This window comes from Nomascus leucogenys, chromosome 20 (genome assembly GCF_006542625.1).
Source record: "Nomascus leucogenys isolate Asia chromosome 20, Asia_NLE_v1, whole genome shotgun sequence".
Classification (NCBI taxonomy): Eukaryota; Metazoa; Chordata; class Mammalia; order Primates; family Hylobatidae; genus Nomascus; species Nomascus leucogenys.
Window position 1 is genome coordinate 67,330,921 of NC_044400.1, and position 21,809 is coordinate 67,352,729.

The following is a 21,809-nucleotide window of genomic DNA, read 5'->3' on the forward strand; positions in this document are numbered from 1 at the left end:
CTCTACCAAGTCACTTAAATATGAGACCCTGAACCTCATTGCTAATAAGAAGACTTGTAGAGCTACAGTTGGAGAAAGCTTAGGAGTGATGTAGTTCAAATGAACTAACCATAGTTAAATGTCAAGTGAATTAGAGAGCTGTTGAATAGTTTATAAACATAAGGATCCACATCTGAATATGTGGACTATAATATTTAAAACTAGGGATGGCATATTCATTACATAAAGAGTGGACTAGCTCCCCTTTTGACTGTCACATTTCTGTGATTCTTAGTAGCACTCTGCTCCAGATGTTTCACAACAGGCTTTTTATAAATGTTTATTGAATTTTTGAGTAATTACTGTGTATTTAGCACTGTGCTTATCTTCACAGAGAAAAGAATGTTAGCATCCTTTCCTTCTGATCTAGAGGAGGTTATCAGACTATTAGACATGAAACAATAGTGGAGAACCCCAAATAGTTCACAATCCAATGCAATGTTTTACTGAGAGCAAGTGGAGATGTGAGATTGGATTAGGCATGGGTAAAGGTTTGGTTAAGCAGAGTGGTGAGCAAGGTTCCCTATGTGGGAACAACATTTAGGAACAGATAGGACTGTGCTCCTGAACTTGTGGAATAAGACACCAGTCCGGAACAGAGGGTGTGTATTAAAGAATAATGTTGAAGAGATCTGACCAACCTAATATAAATCCAAATAAGCCAACTTTCCCATCAATGTAAAAAATTCTTTGAAATTTTTTTCAACAGAAAAAACAACCAGAGTAAGTATCCTGTGGATGCCGCATGCTCCTCTGATGAGCTGGCCATAAGTTTAATTCCTGATGATTTTCCAGCCTCATCAGAGAGCTAGTAGACAAGCATAAGGAAAAGAGAAAGGGCTGTATTCCAGTTCCAGGCAGGTGACTATATGACCTCAGGCATATTTGTACTTAACTCTCAGAGTCTTGATTTTATTGTTTACTATGAGGATAAGCATACCAACCTTACTTGGCTTTTGCAAAAATCAGAGATAATACATGTGAAGGTGGCTAGAACATAATAGGCATTCAACACATGTTGATCCCTTTTTTTCCTCAAAGTGGCTCTCATCCTGATCCACAAAAGAGCAAGTTAAAAGGGTTGAATCCTGCCAGGCTCACAAGGTTAAATAATTTCTGATGTATACTGATGTAATCCATATATGCAATGTTACTTTTTCAGTCATATGTGACTTCTCAAGTTACACAGGTTACATGGCATTATTCATTGTATTTAGTTCAATAAGTAGGCGGGAGAGAAAACTGTTGTATTTTCAGGATAAATGCTTTATGTACGCTAAAGTTTAGAGGTCCAAACACTAGTACAACTAAATGTTCTTTTACAAGGTTGATAATTACTTTGAAATTAAAGTAAAACTAAAATGCCTTACACTTTTTCTTCCAGCATGCTACAAATGAAAACTGATGAGAAACTGAATGTGTCTGATGAGAATACAGCAAGTTGCCCTTTGAGCCCCATTAAGATGTGCCTTAATCGTCCCATTGAATGGAATCTGAATTTGACAACAGCATCCCTAACGAGCTGTACAGTTCATAACCAAAATCTCAAAAGTGAAGAGAAATAGATTGCAGTTCTTCTTGCACTATCTTTATTTTGTATGTCAGTATTCCTTCTGAACAATAAGCATTTATCAATTGATCTTGAAGTATTTCTAGTCCTGTGATTTGTCTTTATATTAAATCATTAGCATTAATCATTTTGATTATATTCTTTATATGTTTTTCACATGTTTTACATCAGATCATTGTGGAATTTTGTAAACGGATTTTGATGTTTCTCTTTTTAATGGTATTATGTGAATTTTTTATGCCCTAAGTTTAAATACGTAATTGTCCCTAGTTTTATTTCTGTGCACAAAGTTTTAATATATAACACATTGTGATTTATAAAGCTAGTATTGTAAAGATTTGTGATGATGACCTGACCCATGAGCAGTTGTAAAACAGGTGGATACCAACTACCTCGAAGCAAATTGGTGGAAGAAAAGGCAAAGGTATCTCTTAGAAGTAAATCTCCTTCAACGTTATATATGTACAGAAGAAAAAAAGTTGATCATAGCTTTTTGTCAAGTAGCATGTTTCCATTCACAGGAGAATGTGAGCTGATCAGTTCTTTCTCTGTATTTTAAATCTGTAAGTCTGTGGGCTTTAAGAGCAATGGCACAATTGCATGTTTACTGTTCAGCAAATCTGTGCCTCTTGGTAGAGAAGAATACTGTGTGGTTTCTGTAAGTTACCAGTTTTGAGTGAAAAATGGTAAATGGATTTACATCTGTTTCATTGTACCTTAGCCTTTTATTTTAAAGTTAAAGGGATGACTTTTAAAAGCAGGACATTCCCTACCTTTAACTCTAATAGTGCAAAGCACAGTTTCAGCAATGGCTACATGACTGTGTTTAAAAACTGAATACTCAGAATACTAAAGGTTTGGTGCTTAAATTTATTTTTCCCATGCCAGAGAAAGCAAGCTTTGGTATGGTAAACCACATGAGAACATGGCTCCTTTCTTTTTGGATAGCCTGGCCATGTGTGAATGTGATTTTAGTTTCTTATGTTTCTAAGACTTTTCCTTACAGCACACTTAATGTACCTTTTCAGTCCTTCTCCCAACCCTCTGCAAATTATCCTTAAAACAACAACACATAAGGAATTTGAAGCACAGGAGAACACAGCACCAACAAACAGAATGAAGAACAATCATCTATTTTTAACTGACTTTCTATCATTACCATTTTTCCTTTTGCTTAATAACTATCTTGCTTTGTAACTTTGACTCCTTTTGTAAGTCCTATGAGGCACATATGTATAGCAATTTGGTTCTAAAAACCAGTGATCTTACTTTAGCTCCATCTTAAAAATTTCACCTTAAGTAAATGGCCTCTAGTAAATAAGCCTAAAAAAGCACAATTATTAAAACAGAAACATGTTAGGACATTTCTGAATAATAAAGAGAAAAGGTGTTTTGTTGGGTATTGCAGAAAATAGGACCAATTTTATATAGTACAAGTTTCATAAGTCAGGCCAAGTCAATTTCAAGACAAGAAATGAAATTGACAGTGAATAGTGCTCATAAATTGGTAGCGTATATAAAGAGAAGTTCCTGTCACATTATTTTCCCACTAGAATTATTATCCACAGTAAATAAAATATTATTTTGTTTTGCCAAAAATATAGAGAGCAGCTTCATGGTTAATAATACATTTATGTTGACACCTCCCTAACCCAGGAAACATTCACAAACCAGGACTCCCATTATGCAAATACTTTAGGAAGAGAGATTTCCCAGGCAGATAATATCACCAAAAATGTTTTCACTGTAGGAATCACAAAATAAGTTTGTCAAAATAACTGTTGAACATTATACTGGTCTTCCTCACTGGTGATAAGCTCCTTTCTAGCCAGTTTGTGGTACTTCCTTCATTTTCCCTTGAAATGTTACTTGTTAAATCTGTCCTCAGGCGGTTTCATCTTTGTTGATTCTGCCCATCTAAGTCATAAGCTTCTCAAATGCAAGCTACTAACTAGTTACACTTGTAAGTAAGTTTTCCATAATGACATGATTTTAAACATAAGGAGTTCATAAGAATCCTTGGAGAGACTATTTAAAAACGAGATTCCCAGGCCCACCTCAGATTCTGATACATCTGTGTGACTGATGTAGATTTTTTTTCTGGACTATAATAACTAATGCTGTCCTAATGCTTTAATACAGGCCAAAGTAACGTGGAAGCGCACAGCAGAAAATCTTCAGAAAGACATCAGGTTTGTTCTGATTTTGACAAGAGTAACTTTATTAAAGCAAATAACTGGACATAATCTTAAAGGATTCCACCTCCATCGTCTTTCCTAACTTAGATCTTCATTGAGAAATTGTGCAAGGTTAAGTTTACTTTTTTCTAGTGCTGCGGTTTTGGCTCGTCTTGGTAGTCTCATCTTCATTTCTGATTCTGGTTCTGGAACTTCATGATCACTAAATAGATGTTGAAAATACACGAATTTAGATACAAGCTTTAAAACCAGTTTATTTATAAATAAAACTTCTTTGTTTCTGACTCACATTCTATCATTGTTTAATTGATAGCCTGATTCCATTGACTTAGCTCAAAACTAAAATCTCAAGCAATATCAAAAAAACACTGACTTGGCTATCCAGCAAAGTGAATCAGGGAAAACCTAGCTAACGATTTTATATGCTATAACGGAACCTGGTGTTATACAGGAAAAAAGTCACAAACTTGTAATGAAGCTTGTAATTAAACGAGGACCATAACTGTCCAAAAGAGATTTCTTTGAAACTCAAGAAGTGACAAAAAAATTAATTAAGTTCTCTTGATTTAAGCAATAAATTCCAAAAACACAGTAAGAAACAAGTTCCCCCCCCAAAAAAAGACAAATTTAATCAACAGTGTAAAACTATACTGAAAATACACACAATACAATTTTGCAAATGAATACAAGACAGCTACCAACTAACTTTCAGCTCTAACAGTGGCTTAATTGACAGAAGCCAAAAATAAACACTCTACCACACAATATACCCAAATTATAGACAGAATTATTCTATCATTATCTAAGTGTAGAGAACCCAAATACTATCAAAATCAAGAGTTTGCTAACTGAAGATCAAAGGAGTCACATCATGTAATTAGAAATTAAAACAACATATTAAAGATAGTACTAAAGACCATGCCAACTAATAGGCAAAAGCAAACAAGCCGTAAGAAGTCAAATGCTCTTGATAATGGAATTTTAGACTATAGACCCAAGACAGCTATTTATAGTTTTCACTGTCTTGTTATATATTTTCTCTCGTTCACAAGAAAATTAGTTTTTCTACTTCTAGAAATAAAAAGTGAAGATAGGCCTCTATATATTCTAGACACGCATGACATACCTTTCAGAGTCGGCCTCAGCAGTCTGACGCCTCCTGTTCGTCCTAGCTGAAACTGTCACTTTTCTCTGTCCTTGAAGACAGTATAATTCATTATCAGAATTTATTATCAGTTGCTTTTTGTTTTTAATCTAGTTTCTAGGCTAACTAAATCCTTTGTTTTCAACACAACAATCCTTTCAACACATGTATCTCCTACTTGTTCTAGCCATCTTGGTACCAGTTATCACTACCACAGAAAAAGGAACCCAAGCAAGATTAAAACTTAATTTATTTTGTAAGCACTAATAATGAGTAAGGGAAAATAAGGAAATTTCAAGCAAGTTAAAAGAAGGCAAATTTTAGTTCAATGTATTTGAGGACAGTATATGAAAAATGTATTATAATGAAGTACCTCTATTATTGCTATAGCACAAAGTCTGTGGAGAGGCTCATGAAAATTAGGGTTAGAAAGGTAGGTTAGGTGCATAAACAGGTGCTAAAGAAACAACTTTTTTTTTTTTCTTGGAAGGTGATAAAACACATAATCAGTAAGGTAATAATGGCTTCTTGTAAAATAACATATACATGACCAATTCAAATGTGTTCTAAAATATATTTCAATGTAAAAACTAGAACCTTTATATACTGGGGATTATAAGATTCTACTTACTAGAAATTTACAAGGTTAAGGAGTAAGACAAAGTTTGGCTTGTGATGCTTCTCATTTATAAGAAATAAAACAGTATGAATACATGAAGTTTGGTCTATTAAAAAGGATGGTGTTCTCATGGTGTGATATACCACAAAAAAAATCTGATCAAAACCAAACTCTTCAATGTTGACAGTCTGTTTGAAAATTATATACTCTACTTCATTCATGTTACACTTTTCTACTCCTTACCTGCTTTTACTAATGCATTTATCCCCAAGAAAACATCCAACAATATGGGACTAATTTGGAACAATATCCAGCAATTGGTATTTAAATAATTTACTGGTTACAAAACAATATTATGACTAGACTCCATTTTAGAAAAAATTAAATCTGCATCGAAAAGGGCCTTAAAAAATAGATTTCTAAAATTAAAATCATGGTTGGCTCATGGGTGGAATTATTAGTGTTCCTTATAGTAGTTTGCCTGGATGTACTTTCTGATTCTTCTGTAATAAGCATGCATTGCTTTTGTAATGAGGAAATAATAAAACAATAAAAAGATCTTGAATTTCAGATTTTTTTCCAAGTGATCCCCTAACAGTCAGCATTTACTTTACCAACAGATCCCCTATTGTTGGATAGCCCTTGGGAAATAAGTTGGGAAAATATGAAATAAGATGGGAATAGAAGGAAAACAAAGCCCAGAAAAATACTACAGGGATTTTTAAAAAATGCTGAGTTATATGAAGGATAGAACACAAATAACTAATATAAAATCATCATTTAACCAAATCTTAATTTAACCCAAATTGTCTTTTGTAATATGATCTTTTGCAGCATACTTCTTTCAATCAAAAGCACCTAGAGCAACACTGATTTTATAATCTATAGACACAAGGCAAAAACTGACATCCACTGAAAGAATTAAAAAGAAAGGATACCAAAGACATTTAAATCTTTATCCCTAAGGAAACAAAGATAAGAAAACTTGCAAAACAAGTATTTTTCATACACTACCTCTGTTAGTCTTTAGCTGAGTAGATTTTGATGCTTGGGTTGCTTTTACACCCCTGAGTGGAGTCATATATACTTCTTTATTCTTTTCTATTAAAGGGAATAATACAAAAATGTAAATAAGATAACCTCATGAAATATTTTAAATTGTCTTTTTAAGTCCAGTTTTTATAAAACTGAAATGACAAAGTCCTTCTAGCAGCTAGTGAAAAGTTATAAATCACCCTTTCGAAAATTTGAATACTGGTAAAGAAGCAAAACTCTTAAAAAGATGGTCATATGTTGAGAAATGCATGCCAAAAAACACTTGAAAAGTAGAATAAACATTTATCAGTAATGCTCTTTCTCAAGAGGATTAATCAGAAAAAAATTTTCATTCATTTCTGATGTCCAACCAAACATGTTAGAGTAGAAAAAAATATGTCTCAGTAAAGGTGAAAAAAACAGAATCTTATAAATATTCTGGTCAGTATGTCATTACCATCTTCATTTTGAAAAGTAGTTGCAGTCAAGCTGGCATCCTGTGCTGCTTCAGCTTGGTCACCAAATTCTTTATTTCCTTTTTCTAACTGAATCTTGATTTTCTCCAAAGCTCTCAGACATGTCCTATCTTTTACTTGCTATAAAAGAAAACATTATTAACATTTTGTAAACACCGCATTCCCTAATCTTCTTTGAAAATAGTACCTCATACATATCAAGTTGTTTAAAAACACTAAATTATATGAAATTTATGAAGAAAATACTTCAAATAAGTCACAATATGCTAACATATGTATAATCTAATACAACCATGTAAATTCTACATGTATAAATGTAAACACAAACTAATTCAGAGTAATGAGAAACTGCTTTACCTCCAGAATCTCATTCAATAGAACCAGAAGATCTTTTGCAAGATGGCTACTGAGTTCTAAAGAACTCAAGGCTTTTGTATAGACTCGAATTTCTGGCGAGCACGGACTTGTTAAGATCTCATTGCAAATTTTCATAGCCAAATTGTCATGTACTGTTAAGGCCTAAAAAATTAAGAGAAAATTCTCTGTAAATTGAAAATGATTATGATTATTATATAGTCTTACACATCTAACAAATATTTCCAACTAATTTTCTTGCCATAATCCCAAATATAAAATGTCTAAAACCAAATTTAACATCCCCCCTACCCCCAAAGTAAGCTCCCCTTCTTGACTTCTTGTAGTGGATGTTGTGATATAGGGCCAGTTCCACTCCCTTTAGGGAAGAAGCACTCATCCCCCAGTTGCTGCATGTTTTGGAGGGCAAAAGTTCCCAGCTGCAATACTGATCCAGGCTGACGATGGTGGACTTTGTCCAAGATCATACCTCTTCTCCCAGAGATTTGTCCAAATCCAGTGACTGGCCAGTGCACAGGTACAATGTCTCAGCTTGTCTCCATTCTGGACAACTCAAAGGAACATCCCAGTTCTGGAACTCCCTATGGGATTGGCTGGGGCCTTTGCTTGCATAGCAGTAGTTGAACTTAACTGCTATGCCCCAATCTACTTTTCCCTTACTCTTCTCCAAGATGCTGATTATGAGAGTACTCCCCAATTAAACTATGTCAACAGCTCCTTCGAAGTCTGCTGTTACACACACACACATAGAGTTTTCCCGGACTCCTCCATCTCCCTTGCCTCTCAAGCTCTTTCTTTTAGATTCTTGTACCCATAATTCTTTATTAGGTCAATTTCTATTCTTTCTACTTTCTACTGTTACTTTCTAGTACTTTTTCTACAAGCAAATTATACAGATTTTCAGCTGCTTTATTTTCTTTTCTTTCCTCTCACCAATTCATCTCATATTACCATCACTGACCACCAAATTAATCTTTCTAATAAGTGGTTTTCATGACATTAACCCTTTCATCATAAGCCCTGCATAATTACCCATTGCAAATAAGGCCAACTCCAAATTCCCTACATTGGCCTTTAAAGCAATCTATAACCTACCCTCAATGTTCGGCCCTAACAGTCCTATTCAGGATCCTTAGCCAAAGTCATCTTTCTACAGTTCCCCAACATTTGCATAACCATCTACATATATCACCTTTACTAAAACATCCTTCCTCTACTCAAACCACTCCCCAAATGCCAACAAGGCCTAACTGAATTTTGGTCAATGAGTTTTAAAACTAATCCTGTACTCATCATTCCTACCACATGACTCTTGCCCTTATCTCAAGTCATGAAGTGCTTAATAGCTCTATTACTGACCCTTACCTAATTTTGCCTAATATCCTTTGTAATCTTATCTTTCCAATAATATACAACATATGAATTGAACAGAGTAGCTTATCACTAAATATCAAATAAAAGAGAATAATACTTTGAACTTAATCTGTTTGCATCTGAAATCACTAATACATTAAATTTCAAAAATGGTAACGAGTTTGACCAAGTGCCATTAAAGGATTAAAACAACCCAGCTTAAGTTCAGTCTGTGAGTCAGTGTGCAATTGATTTATCTTCTTTGAATTAAAAGCCAAAAAAGCTTGAGGTGAGTTCTCGTCTTTGAATTCTCCTTCCTTGTGCCAGAAGCATAGCAGGTAAGCCAACATTTGAAGACTGTGAGTCCGAGATAACGTAGGTTATTACTTCAGATTAACAGTCAGTACTAGGTGGGCATGGTGTGGGTGGTGAATTTTTAGTAATTTCTTTTCAGTAGCAAAAATGTTAGCATTGATTAATTCTGTTTTCATATGATTTCTCCACATTTCCCAAGGTCTTGTTTTTTTCGTGCTTTGTGGTATATGCTTGAGACAGAAGTCTAAAGACCAAAATGCAGTTCCTCAGTATTTCAAGGGATCTTTGAGAGAGATTATTTTACCAAAACAGTGATCTGCATGCAGTTACCACAGTCACTCACCTGATAATCTTGGGAAGTCTTGGCCTGAGGATTTAATCCACTTGGTCTTGTCAAATCTACAAGTAACTCAGCAACATTTGTGATATCAATTTCAGCTAAAGGAGAAGATGCAGGGGCATTGGCCAGTGTTTGCAGGGTTGGAAGAAAAGCTTCTTCAAAGCATTCCTGATTAGTCCTATTAAGAAACAAATTCAAAGTATGTTGGCAGAACATTATTTGATGAGAGAAAAAGCATGACTCTAAAAACTATTATGTATGAAATACTATGTATGAAATTCACTCATTAAGTGCATTTTCATCTAGGAAAGAGCCAAAAATTCAGATAGATAAAATCTGTATCGTTCTTGTCATTTCATCATTTATCTACTAAAGATAGAAAAAGTATCAACAACAAAATATCATTATAGATATAATTCATGGGGGACCTGAATTTGATGTCAAGTCAGATTTTTGATTTATCAGTACGACTCAATACCTGCTTGCATAAGCAAACACGGGGAAGAACACGCCTAGGCAATGTCGAAGTCGAACATCCTCTTCAGTCACAGGATTGTACCATAACAAAATAAGACGAGAAAGAATCCTGCTGCTGACCAAAAGCCCAGAGAACATCAGCTTGGCTAGTCCTTCCGCAGCTCCAGTCCTAAGTTCAGATACCTAACAAAGATGACATTCATTAGAAGAAATTTATTTGTATCTCCTTTTTAAGCCTCTCAATGTAGCCTGTCCTACAGTATTTTTACACAAACTGTCCAAAAACCATTCGAGTTATTATAAATTCTTTAAAGGCAAATAAAAGACTGTTTCTTCAAAGCTAGAATAACAATTTTACACAAATCTAAAAGACTAGGAGACTAGACAAATGCTTAGTCTAGCCATGAAAAATTCAATTATCTTAAAATTTTTTAGAAGAACCAAAAGGCCTTTTATAACTTGGAAAATAAAAAGCAAAACATATATTTAAATGCTTAGCGTTTCTAAGACATAGAAAACCCTGGCCCCTGATATTAGAGGAAGGTGCCTATCTATAAGCAAAAGCTCCATAGGTAGGAGTGCAATTTGTCTGAATAATGGATAGAATGTGAACAGAAGGTGTTGAAGCAGAAGGCATTCCTAGAAAGAGTAAACAAAAGTCTAGAGAAGACAAAGGAAAAGACAACTGAATGTACACAGGCAAAACAATGAAGCTGGACCTTAGACCATATACAAATATTAACTGAAAATGCATCAACAGCCTAAATATAAAAGCTAAAGCCAGAAAACTCTCAGAAGAAAACAGGGATAAATCTTCATGACTTGGACTTAGCACTGGATTCTTAGGACACCAAAAGCAGAAGCAACAAAAGAAAAAAATGAGTGTATCTCCAAAATTAAAAATGTTTAATACATCTAAGTATATTAACAAGAAAGTAAAAAGACAACCTGTAAAATAAAAGTTACAAATTATACCTGATAAGGATCTACTACCCAAACTACATAAAGAACTCTATAAAGACAACCAATCCAACTTAAAAATGGGCAAAGGACTTGAACAGACATTTATCCAAACAAAATATACAAATGGCCAAGAAGCAGATGAAAAGATACTCAACATCACTAGTCATTAAGGAAATGCAAATCAAAACCACAATGAAGTAGCACTTCATATATACTAGGATAGCTATAATGTTTTAAAAAATGGAACCTAAGTGTCAATAAGGATGTGGAGAAATGGAAAACCTTCTACACTGAAGATGGAAATTTAAAATGGTTCAATCACGGTGGAAAACAGTTTGTCAAGTTCTCAAAAAGTTAAATGACTGAGCAACACAATTCCTAGGTATACAGATACCCAAAAGAATTGAAATAGATACTCAAACAAATACATATACACGCCATGTTCATAGTAAGCAGCACTATTCACAATAGCCAAAAGGTAGAAACAGCCCAACTGTCCTTCAATGGATGAATGCATAAACAAATCACCATATATACATAAAATGGAGTATTCAGCTACAAAAAGGAATGAAGTACTGATACAAGATACCATGTGGATGAATCTCGAAAATGTTATGCTAAATTTAAAAAGCTAAACAGAGGTCACATACTGTATGATTCCATTTATATGAAATATCCAGAATAGTTAAATCCATAGAAACAGACTGCAGATTGGTTGCTGTCAGGGCTGGCAGAAGGGGAAATAAGGAGCAACTGCTTAATGAGTAGTTTCCTTTTGGGATGATGACAATGTTTTAAATTAGATGATAGAGGTGGTAGTTGCCTTTCATTTTGAATGTACTAAATGCCAATGAATTGTTCACATTAACAGTGTTAGTTTGGGCCAGGCATGAGGGCTCACACTTGTAATCCCAGCACTCTGGGAGGCTGAGGCAGGAGGATCACTTGAGGCCAGGAGTTCAAGACCAGCCTGGGCAACAGAGCGAGACCCTGTCTCTACAAAAAATTTAAAAATCAGTGGGCATGGTGGCACATGCCTGTCGTTCCAGCTATTCAGGAGGATTGCTTGAACCCAGCAGGTGAGGGGTCAATGAACTGTGATCACGCCACTGCACTCCAGCCTGATGACAGAGCAAGACCCTATCTCAAAAAAAAAAATTGTTGTTTTGTTATATCACTTCCAACTCAGTGAAAAACTACGATAAGTATAAAAAATGTTTAATCAGTTGGTTTACATGTGTGCTACAAAAATAGTAATTCAAGAGTACTTAAAAGAGATCCAATCCCATACCCTATCTTACATCTTTTACCCACCCAATATAAAATTATTCTAAACTATTTCTTAAAAGTCTTGGGGATAAATCTTAGAAGTCTCTATATCACAAATACAACATAAAGATATAAAAAATTAATAACAACCCCCTTTAATAATCACTTCATTTTTGTTTATACTTCATTTCTTTGCATATACAATTTGATAGTGAGAAATTAGGTATGATAGTGAAAGTTAGGATTTAATTAAGATATTAAAAAAGTAAAATAAAAAATGTCTATCCAAATTTAAAATCCAGTAGGAAAAATAAGATATAAAGAGCATAGGGGAGAGGAACATCACACACTGGGACCTGTCAGGGGATAGGGGGCTAGGAGAGGGATAGCATTTGGAGAAATACCTAATGTAGATGGGTTGATGGGTGCAGCAAACAACCATGGCACATGTATACCTATGTAACAAACCTGCATGTTCTGCACATGTATCACAGGACTTAAAGTATAATAAATTTAAAAAATAATAATAATAAACAAATCCATGCTGAAAATGACATTTCATAATCACAGGACTGGATTATTTCTTACCTCACTATCTAAGAAATCAGAAAGGAGTTTCAGAACATTCTTAGCTGTAGCAGTCTCTTCAATTTCTTTTGATTCTTGCTCATCATCACTGTTTATTTCTGTACCTTCACAATGAAGTGTTTTGATTTTTTTAGTTTTAAATGGTTCAATCCCAAACGTCATCAGTTGGTCAAAGATTGCCTTTAAAGCACTTATTTTTATTGTGACATCATCAATTTGCAAAACCTAAATCAAGATATTCCCCACCAAAAAAAGTAAATGCAGTAAACTGTTTTAATTCTGTTTACATAAAATTAATATGTATCTTGTTTTTTTCTTAGTCAAATTTCAATGACAGTGTCAAGTCTAAAGAAAACATCACTTTTCAAAAATACAGTTAAAATTTCAATTTTAAAAAAAAACATTATTTTTATTTATTTGAACCATAACATATAGAGCTATATACTTTAAGAAAAAGTTAATCTTCACAGTCAATAAAAATTTCTGGAGTTGGAGTCAGGCTGAATTATATTATTTGTTCCTTTCATTTAAAAAAGAATCAACAATGCTTTCGACTATGATTTTTTTTTAAGATCCAGAAAAACTGTTCAATTATGTTGAAAGTGTTCTAGCCCATCTGTCAAGAGAAAAACATTATATTCTAAGCAATGAAAGGCATTCATTAGAACAGTATTCTTCTAGGTTATCAAGTTTCATTTTTCTCTCATTAGCTCAATGAATTTAGAATTCATTAACAGTAAATTCAGTTTTCAACTAGACTCCTTTATGAAAAGAGGTAAACCATGAAACACAGCACTTTGCATGAGTCTATCTTAAGTTTAAAAATGCCTCCCAAATTTCAAAGCCATGAAAAAAATACAGAGCTCAGTATTTATATTACAAAAAAAATATATATATATATATAGTGAGAAATTAGGTATGATAGTGAAAGTTAGGATTTAATTAAGATATTAAAAAAGTAAAATAAAAAATGTCTATCCAAATTTAAAATCCAGTAGGAAAAATAAGATATAGATATGTATATATATATATATATATATATATTTTTTTTTTTTTTTTTTTTTTTTTTTTTTGAGGCAGAGTCTCACTCTATTGCCCAGGCTGGAGTGTAATGGCACAATCTCAGCTCACTGCAACCTCCACCTCCCAGGTTCAAGCGATTCTCCTGCCTCAGCCTCCTGAGTAGCTGGGATTACAGGCACATACCACCACGCCTGGCTAATTTTTGTATTTTTAGTAGAGATGGAGGTTTCACCACATTGGTCAAGCTGGTCTCGAACTCCTGACCTCATAATCAACCTGCCTTGGCCTCCCAAAGTGCTGGGATTACGGGTGTGTGCCAATTTACTATATTCTTTAATGTAATTAAATTTAGGTAATTGGTAAAATAACTTGGCTTTATAACTTGGCTTTTAGAACAAATAAAAATCACCTGTAAATAATGAATTGAGAAAAATGGCTCAATTTTTCAAAACTTTTAAAGAAATTTCAAGAACACTTCCTGATTGCCAGAAATGGTCCATTGTGAATCCAGAATGGTCCATTATGAAGCAACACGAGACAGTCGGGTCATTCTATCATCTTTAAAATATTATCTTCACTTGCTTTCCAGGAAATCACACCATTCCTCTTTTACTGTCCAATTCACCTTAGCCCCTACTGGTTCCTCTTCATCTCCCCTACCTTTATCTGAGGCTTAGAGTCCTATAAAGTTGACCCTACACTCATTCAGTCTATACTCATTCCTCAGGCAACATCCTATCTCTAAGCATTGCATACTATCAGATACTACCAAAAGAATAGACTTCCATCTCACCATCTTGGACCTCTCCCCTATACTCCAAACTCACATATAAATGCCTATTCAATATATCCACTTGTACCTTAAACTGTAAACTTATCATGCCCAGTATTGAACTCCTTATTTCATCCTATCTGATATAAAACCTGCACCTCTGCTTTCCCCATCATAGGAAAAGGCAAATTCATCCATCCAGTTATTCTGGCGTAAATCTTTAAATCCTCCACCTTTCTCTCACATACCACATCAGATTCATTAGCAAATCTTACACTTTATTTTCAAACTTAGATTACCATCCTGCTCACACCCTCAGTAACCACAACCCTCGTCCAAACCATCACCATCGCTTTCCTAGATTATCAAATACCCTCCTTATTAGTATCCCCGCTTCCATACTTGTACCCCTACTTAATACTAGGGATCTGCAAACAGCTCAAATCCATTCAACCACCTGTTTTTGCATAGCCTGCAAGTTAGGAAGTTTTGCATTTTCAAATGGTTAAAAAAAATGTATTACATGTGAAAATTATATGAAATTCAAATTTCAGTGTCCATAAAGTTTTACTGGACTACAGCCATACTAATTTATTTATGTATTATCTACAGCTGTCTTCACACTACAAAAGCAGAGCTGAGGAGTTCAGACAGATCATATGGCCCACAAAAATCTAAAAATATTTACTCTCTGGCCCTGTACACAAAAGGTTTGCCAACCCCTCCCTGGTCTACACCACTTTATGCCCAGTCAGATCATAACAATCTTCTATTCAAAGCCCTCGAATTCTTTTCCATCTCATTTATAGTGAAAGCTGACGTCTTTACACTCTATAAGGTCCTAGAAGACATGGACATCCTGCTGCCAGCAAACCCTTTTTTCCTATTATTCCTCCCTTTGCTCAATCTTTCCTAGCCATATGTTCTCTTGTTCCTTGAACACACCCAAAGTCCTACACCCCAGTGCCTATTCCCTTGTTCTTGCCTCTCCTTGGAAACCCAAATAACCACGTGGTTCACTCTTATGCTTCCTTCTGGTATTTGCTCAAATGTCAACTTATTAGTGAGGTCTTTCTCAACCAAACAGTTCCCTCTCCTCCTTCCCACTGCTTAGTCCCCTTCTCTGCTTTATTTTTCTCTATCTGATACATTGTATACTTATTTTTCACTGTGTGTTTCCCCTTCTAGAATGTAAGCTCCATTAAGACAACACATTTTATCTTGTTTTATTCACTACCTACCTACTTTATTTTTTCTAAGTCTAGAACAGTTGCTGGCACATAATATGCACTCAGTAAGTATTTGCTATGTGAATAATTAAAAGAATATCTTACATAATTAGCGTTTCATCTTTTTCTACAAACACATTTTAATAAGAAATCAAAAGATAAAAGTATTGTGTCTCCAAAGATTATCCATAATAATCATCATAACCAATAAGTATCAGAATAGATAAATTCAGAGTATTAGCATTATCACCACAGAGTATTTCAGAAAATACAGTTGAGATTTATCACAAGATAAATCCTACCTGTAATAGTAATACGAAGTGTTTACTTGCAAAATCCTGATTCTGTAGTCCACAGCATCCCAAGCATAAAACAGCCAGATTTCTTAAAACAGGATGAATACTTATTATTCCAGGAAGAATCTAAAATAAATCAGAAATTTTCCATATGATTTCATAGATCTACTTCATTTCCCTATTGTCTATTACCTCAAAGATGTCATTTTTCACTTTTAAAGAAAAGGTAAGTATTAAATTGCTAAAACAGAACAATACAGCCAGAGTGACATTCCTGAAATAGGGTCTGATCATGATACCTCCCCTCCACCTGCTAAAAGGGACTCAATGGCTTCCCAATACTCACAGAATAAGATAAAACTCCTTAACATGATATATACTATTCCCTATTGTGTAGTTTCTTTCCCAATCTTCTTATACCAAGCTACCTCTTGCTCAGTTTGTTCAACTAGTCTGGTTTGGATTCAATGCTATCCAACAGAAATATAATAGAAGCCACAAATGGGAACCACATATGTCATGTTAAATTTTCTAGTAGCCACATTGAAGTAAAAAAAAGTGAAACTAGTTTTAATATATTTAACTCAATATAACCAAAACATTGTATCTGTAGTATTTAATCAATATAAATACTATTAACAAGATAATTTACCTTCTGTTCTTTGTACTAGTATTTGAAACCCAACATGGTTTTTTTTTTTTTTTTTTGAGACAGAGTCTCACGCTGTCACCCAGGCTGGAGTGCAGGGGCGCAATCTCAGCTCACTGCAACCTCAGCCTCCTAAGTTCAAGTGATCCTCCCACCTCAGCCTCCCAAGTAGCTGACAGCACAGGCCCGAATCACCACCCTTGGCTAATTTTTCTATTTTTTTTTTGTAGAGATGGGGTTTCACCATGTTGCCCAGGCTGGTCTCAAACTCCTGAGCTCAAGCCATCCCACCTTGGCCTCCCAATGTACTAGGATTACAGGTGTGAGCCACCACGCCCAACCCCCAACATGTTTTTAATCCTTACAGCATATCTCATTTTGGACTAGTTTTTAAAAGCCATGTGTGGCTGACAGCTACCATATTAAACAATCTTCTCTCCCTTTTTCATATAGTTAATGTCTACTCAAATATCAGACCAGGGTCACCTTCCATGAATGGGTCAAATCCTGCTATTATAAGTTCACATACGGCCATATAGCTCTTCTTCATAGCAAGCACTAATAGCACAAAGTTTCACTTATTTCTTTACTTAATTGATGCTCCTCTCACTTGACCAGATCAATGTGGGCAATCTATATCTATTTTGTATACCATGTACCATCCCAGCACTTAGTATGTAATAGATGTTCAGTAAATATTTGCTCAATGAATAATTTGTATTTTCCCAATGAATAATTTATTAAATCTTTTATTTAAAACACAGTAACTTCATAAAAATATAACTTTTATCCAAATATCTTTTATATTCCTCTACTTATCTCTTTCAATCTTTAACCAGATTTTTATACATTTAAAATCATTATGACCATTCAACTTTGTGTTTATTCTTCACATAACATTGTATATCCTTTCCCACATATACACAGTCTTCGTATTTACTACTTCAATTTTGTAGGACCAGACATAAAATACCCAAGCACAAATTAAGCATCACTTTTCACTAAAGATAACTGCTTTTCTAAAAATAAAGCTAAATTCTAATGGTTGAGTACAAAACAGTATTTCTCCAGAAGCTCTAAACTATTAAAATTGGTTTTCTTTACTACATTCAGGAACTCATGACAACCCAAGGAATTAGACTTCAGATTACATTCATTGGCTATTTCTCACTAATACCAAATAAATACAATTTTGAGACACTTCTGTACTGGCTACATACAGAATTCGCTTTGAATGAGTAGTACTATCAAAAACAACAACAACAACAACAAAACAGTGCACTAATACTGTAGCCATTAGCCTCATGTGGCTACTGAACACCTGAAATGTGACTAGTCCAGTTTAAGATGTGCTATAAGACTTAATATGCAAAACAGAATGTAAAACATTGCAACAGTTTTAATAGTGAGTAAATAATGAAATGATTAATATTTTGAATATATTGGATATATCCAAATAATATAGTTGGATATATTCAATATACTAAAATTATCCTCTTTTTAAGTGGCTTAAAAAAAAAAGCCACGTTTTTTAATGTGGCTACTAAAAAATGTAAAGTTACATATGGTTTGCATTATATTCCTTATCAGAAAGTAATGTTCTAGAGTCTTACAGTACTTGTGTCCCTATGGGAATTACCTACAAAGAGTTATTTTAAAAGCCCTTTAAATATAATAAATAAATTCCTTTCCCAGGGCATAAAATGTGATTGTCTCAGTCTCATTACGTAGCACGATTCCAGTACTTAAATATTCCTGGTATGTTTCAGTATCTCCTCTCTTACTATTCAAAAAATGAAGATATTCTGTATCTCTTTCCAGTATAAAATCATTTTTTCAAATATTTAAAAGACTGTAACTTATATATCAGGTCCTTTACAGACATTATCTTATTTAATCCTCACAATATGAAGTAGCTGCTATATATATACATTTTATCATTTATACTTATCAGATATTTAAGACAGTAATCTTTTCATTATTTGGATTTCTAAAGAACATATTACTTACAAAATAAGAAAGGAGTGGACTAAAATAAAGCCCAAGAGGCCATCAACATACCAAAGATTCGATGATTCCATTCATGGTTGCACTTAAGCCTGTTGAAACGGACATCTGCTTCAACAGCTCATAGCATAAAATAAGACATTTCTGCAATGTTTCAGCATCATTCTAAAATGAAGACAAAATATTCAGCATTAGTAATATCTTCTCCCCATCCCTTAAATGTTTGCTTTCTCAGGGCTTTGTGTAGGGTGTATTGTCACTCTATATAGACTCTGTAGGTGATCTTAAGCTATCACATAGATAGTAAATAGTAGAGGCAGGATTTTAAAATTGACAACTTCAGCCAGGCGCAACGACTCACGCCTGTAGTCCCAGCACTTTGGGAGGGCAAGGCAGGTAGATCACTTGAGGCCAGGAATTTGGGACCAGCCTGGTCAACATGGCAAAACTTCATCTCTACTAAAAACACAAAAATTAGTGTGGTGGTGCACACCTGTGGTCTCAGCTACTTGGGAGGCCGAGGTATGAGAATGGCTTGAACACGGGAGGCAGAGGTTGCAGTGAGCTGAGATCATGCCACTGCACTCCAGCCTGGGCGACAGAGGGAGACGTTGTCTCAAAAAAAAAAAAAAAAAGTCTAATCTTCATCATGCCTAATTATCACCTCAAAAAAAAAAAAAACCTGACAACCTCATTTATCATCTGTGAGCTAGCCCAGCTATTTTCTAAGTTTCAGATTCATATACACAACTGCTAAAAGACATTTCCTCTTGGATGTTCCACAGTCTCCTCAAACTCAACATGTCCAAAAGGGAACTCATCATTACACAAATCTCTCCTCTTCCTTGTTCTCTATCTTCATACTGTCATCACCATCTACCCAGTTGTCTAAACCAAAAGACCTAAGATACATTCCTGACTCCCTTTTCTCCCTGTTACTAATTTCTAAATACCTCTCAAGTTCATCACTACCTTCCAAATCCACTGTAATTATCTTGTTCAGACTACCATCATCTGTAAGTCTCCCAACCCTACTGTAAGTCTCCCAACTATTATGCCTGTCTAAGCTTTTACTACTCTCCAATCCGTTTCCTAAACAACAGTGATCTGATACATAGACTTACCTAACCACTTAAAATACCAGTGGTTCACTACAATCCTTAGAATACAAAATTTTTAATATTGCTTACGCAAAGTCTTACATGACCTAGCCCTTAATTTTTCCCCAGATTTCTCTCCTGCCTCTCCCCATCAATTCTCTAGTCACATGGACCTGAAGTTTTAAAACATAACAGGCATTCTTTAACCTCTGGACCATCACAGATGTTGCTCCATCTGTCTACAACATTCCCTCCATAATTCATTGAGGAGAGACAGCACAGAGTGAGTTAAAAGCACAAGTCTAGAGCCACTTCTTGGGTTTAAATCCTGCCTCCACCATTTGCTATCTGTGTGATTTTGGGCAAGTTACTTGCCCTTTGTAAAATGAAGATAATAATAGTACCAACCTCATAGGCCTATAGGAAGAAAAGAATGAATTCACATTTGTGAAGTAATTAATGCTATGACTACCACAGAAAAAGTATCCTCTGACTGTTAGATTATATTGTTATTTTTATTCTAATCTCAGGATAAAACATGTCTTCGTCTGGGGAAGCCAACAATACTCTACCAGCATTAGATACCTCTCCATAAAACCTCTATACTTCCCTGACCATAGCATTTATTATGCTCTGTTGTAGCTGCATTTTAACAGATTTGTAGCCCTCGAACAGGACAAATAGACACATAAATGGTCAAAGCAAGTCAAGTTAAACAGATGATATTAACCATGATAGACTACTTTTGCTAATTTTATAATTTTGACCTAAAGTTTGTCATTTTTCAGATGATATTTTCAGTTTTTGCTTTAAATTCACTTTCCAAATTTAAAAGCCTATAATGGCCCACAGACTTTGTCAAATAAAAGAAGCCACCAGCTATCAAAATAAAATTCAGGCATACTCTCTGGGAAGGTGGGTGTTGAAGTTGGGATGTCTATGGCTAAAGAGATCAGAAACATAACTCATGAAACTCTCCTATATAAAAGAGTCTCCTATTTAGCATTCTTTTTATGAGAATAATCAGCACATCCCAAAAGTACAACAATAAATGATGTTCATTACAAAAGACAAGATCCCAAAAGAAATTAAAGTTAATATCAAATATTAATTGATACCTATCTTATGTTTACATATTTATCATTTGTTGTAAGACAGAATGATATCAATACCATTAACAAAAAATTTCTTTCAGGAGGAAAGACATACTCCATTTAACAGACTACTTTAAAAAACTAATTTTTTAAAAAAGGAACTGCTGAAAAGCAAGCTTTAAATGTTACTAGACATGTAAGTTCAGTATTTCATTAAAAATAACAAAGCTGCTTAGCTTTTTCTAAAAACACAAAGGTAATTTAGCTTTAAAAAATGCACGTTACTATAGAAATTATTTTGCTAGCAATAAAAAAGAAAGGTCATGCATGGCTTTTCCACAAATAAGAGGAAAATGGATGTATTTTCCTTTTTTAAACCATTCAAGACAAAAAAACAGAAAACTCAGATGTGAACCACTGGAAAGCTAGCTTCCCTGGTAAGAAAGATTTCGGATTCTAGAGATTAGCATGACAAGGAAGCAAATAAAGTCCTACCTCCAATAATTAAAGTTAATTAAGGCCTTTCAAAGTCCAAAAATAGAAACAGGGAAAAACTTTTTTCATTTTAATTCATGTCACCGTTATAAAGTGCTCAAAGTAAATATATTTTGGCAATTCTAGAAGTTAGAGAAAATAAGATTTAGTTGAGATTATTAATAACACCTGAGATTTAGTATGCAAAAAGTTACCTGTACCTTCTCTACGTGGACTTCTTTAATTTCAAGTTGCTCTGTCTCTTTCAAAAGGTTTATTCTGGCATCTTCTAATGCTTTTATTTCTTCTTTTAATTCTGATGCCCGATTAAAATCCTGTAAGGTAATGCAATTTTCCAAAGCTTCTTTGGCTTCGATAAGCTTAACTTTTATTTCAGCCATCTA

General features: G+C 34.4%; 2 protein-coding genes across 4 annotated transcripts in view; one reads left to right on the plus strand and one right to left on the minus strand.

Annotated features, from left to right (window-relative positions):
* The window catches only part of LCORL (ligand dependent nuclear receptor corepressor like), a 185,847-nt gene extending 179,719 nt beyond the window's left edge, over positions 1 to 6,128 (plus strand). For all 3 annotated transcript variants that reach the window (XM_030801150.1, XM_030801152.1, XM_030801153.1), the window contains one exon: positions 1,424 to 6,128. In XM_030801150.1, the coding sequence (XP_030657010.1) occupies positions 1,424 to 1,604 (181 nt within the window). In that variant the 3' untranslated portion in view covers positions 1,605 to 6,128. The remainder of the gene's footprint in view (positions 1 to 1,423) is intronic.
* NCAPG (non-SMC condensin I complex subunit G) overlaps positions 3,222 to 21,809 on the minus strand; it is a 33,008-nt gene continuing 14,420 nt past the window's right edge. The window contains exons 11-21 of the mRNA XM_003258518.3: positions 21,627 to 21,806; positions 18,792 to 18,902; positions 16,088 to 16,207; positions 12,762 to 12,986; positions 9,943 to 10,124; positions 9,468 to 9,642; positions 7,439 to 7,600; positions 7,063 to 7,201; positions 6,585 to 6,671; positions 4,934 to 5,003; positions 3,222 to 4,009 (exon numbers count right to left, since the gene is read on the minus strand). Of these exons, the coding sequence (XP_003258566.1) occupies positions 3,886 to 4,009; positions 4,934 to 5,003; positions 6,585 to 6,671; positions 7,063 to 7,201; positions 7,439 to 7,600; positions 9,468 to 9,642; positions 9,943 to 10,124; positions 12,762 to 12,986; positions 16,088 to 16,207; positions 18,792 to 18,902; positions 21,627 to 21,806 (1,575 nt within the window). The 3' untranslated portion in view covers positions 3,222 to 3,885. The remainder of the gene's footprint in view (positions 4,010 to 4,933; positions 5,004 to 6,584; positions 6,672 to 7,062; positions 7,202 to 7,438; positions 7,601 to 9,467; positions 9,643 to 9,942; positions 10,125 to 12,761; positions 12,987 to 16,087; positions 16,208 to 18,791; positions 18,903 to 21,626; positions 21,807 to 21,809) is intronic.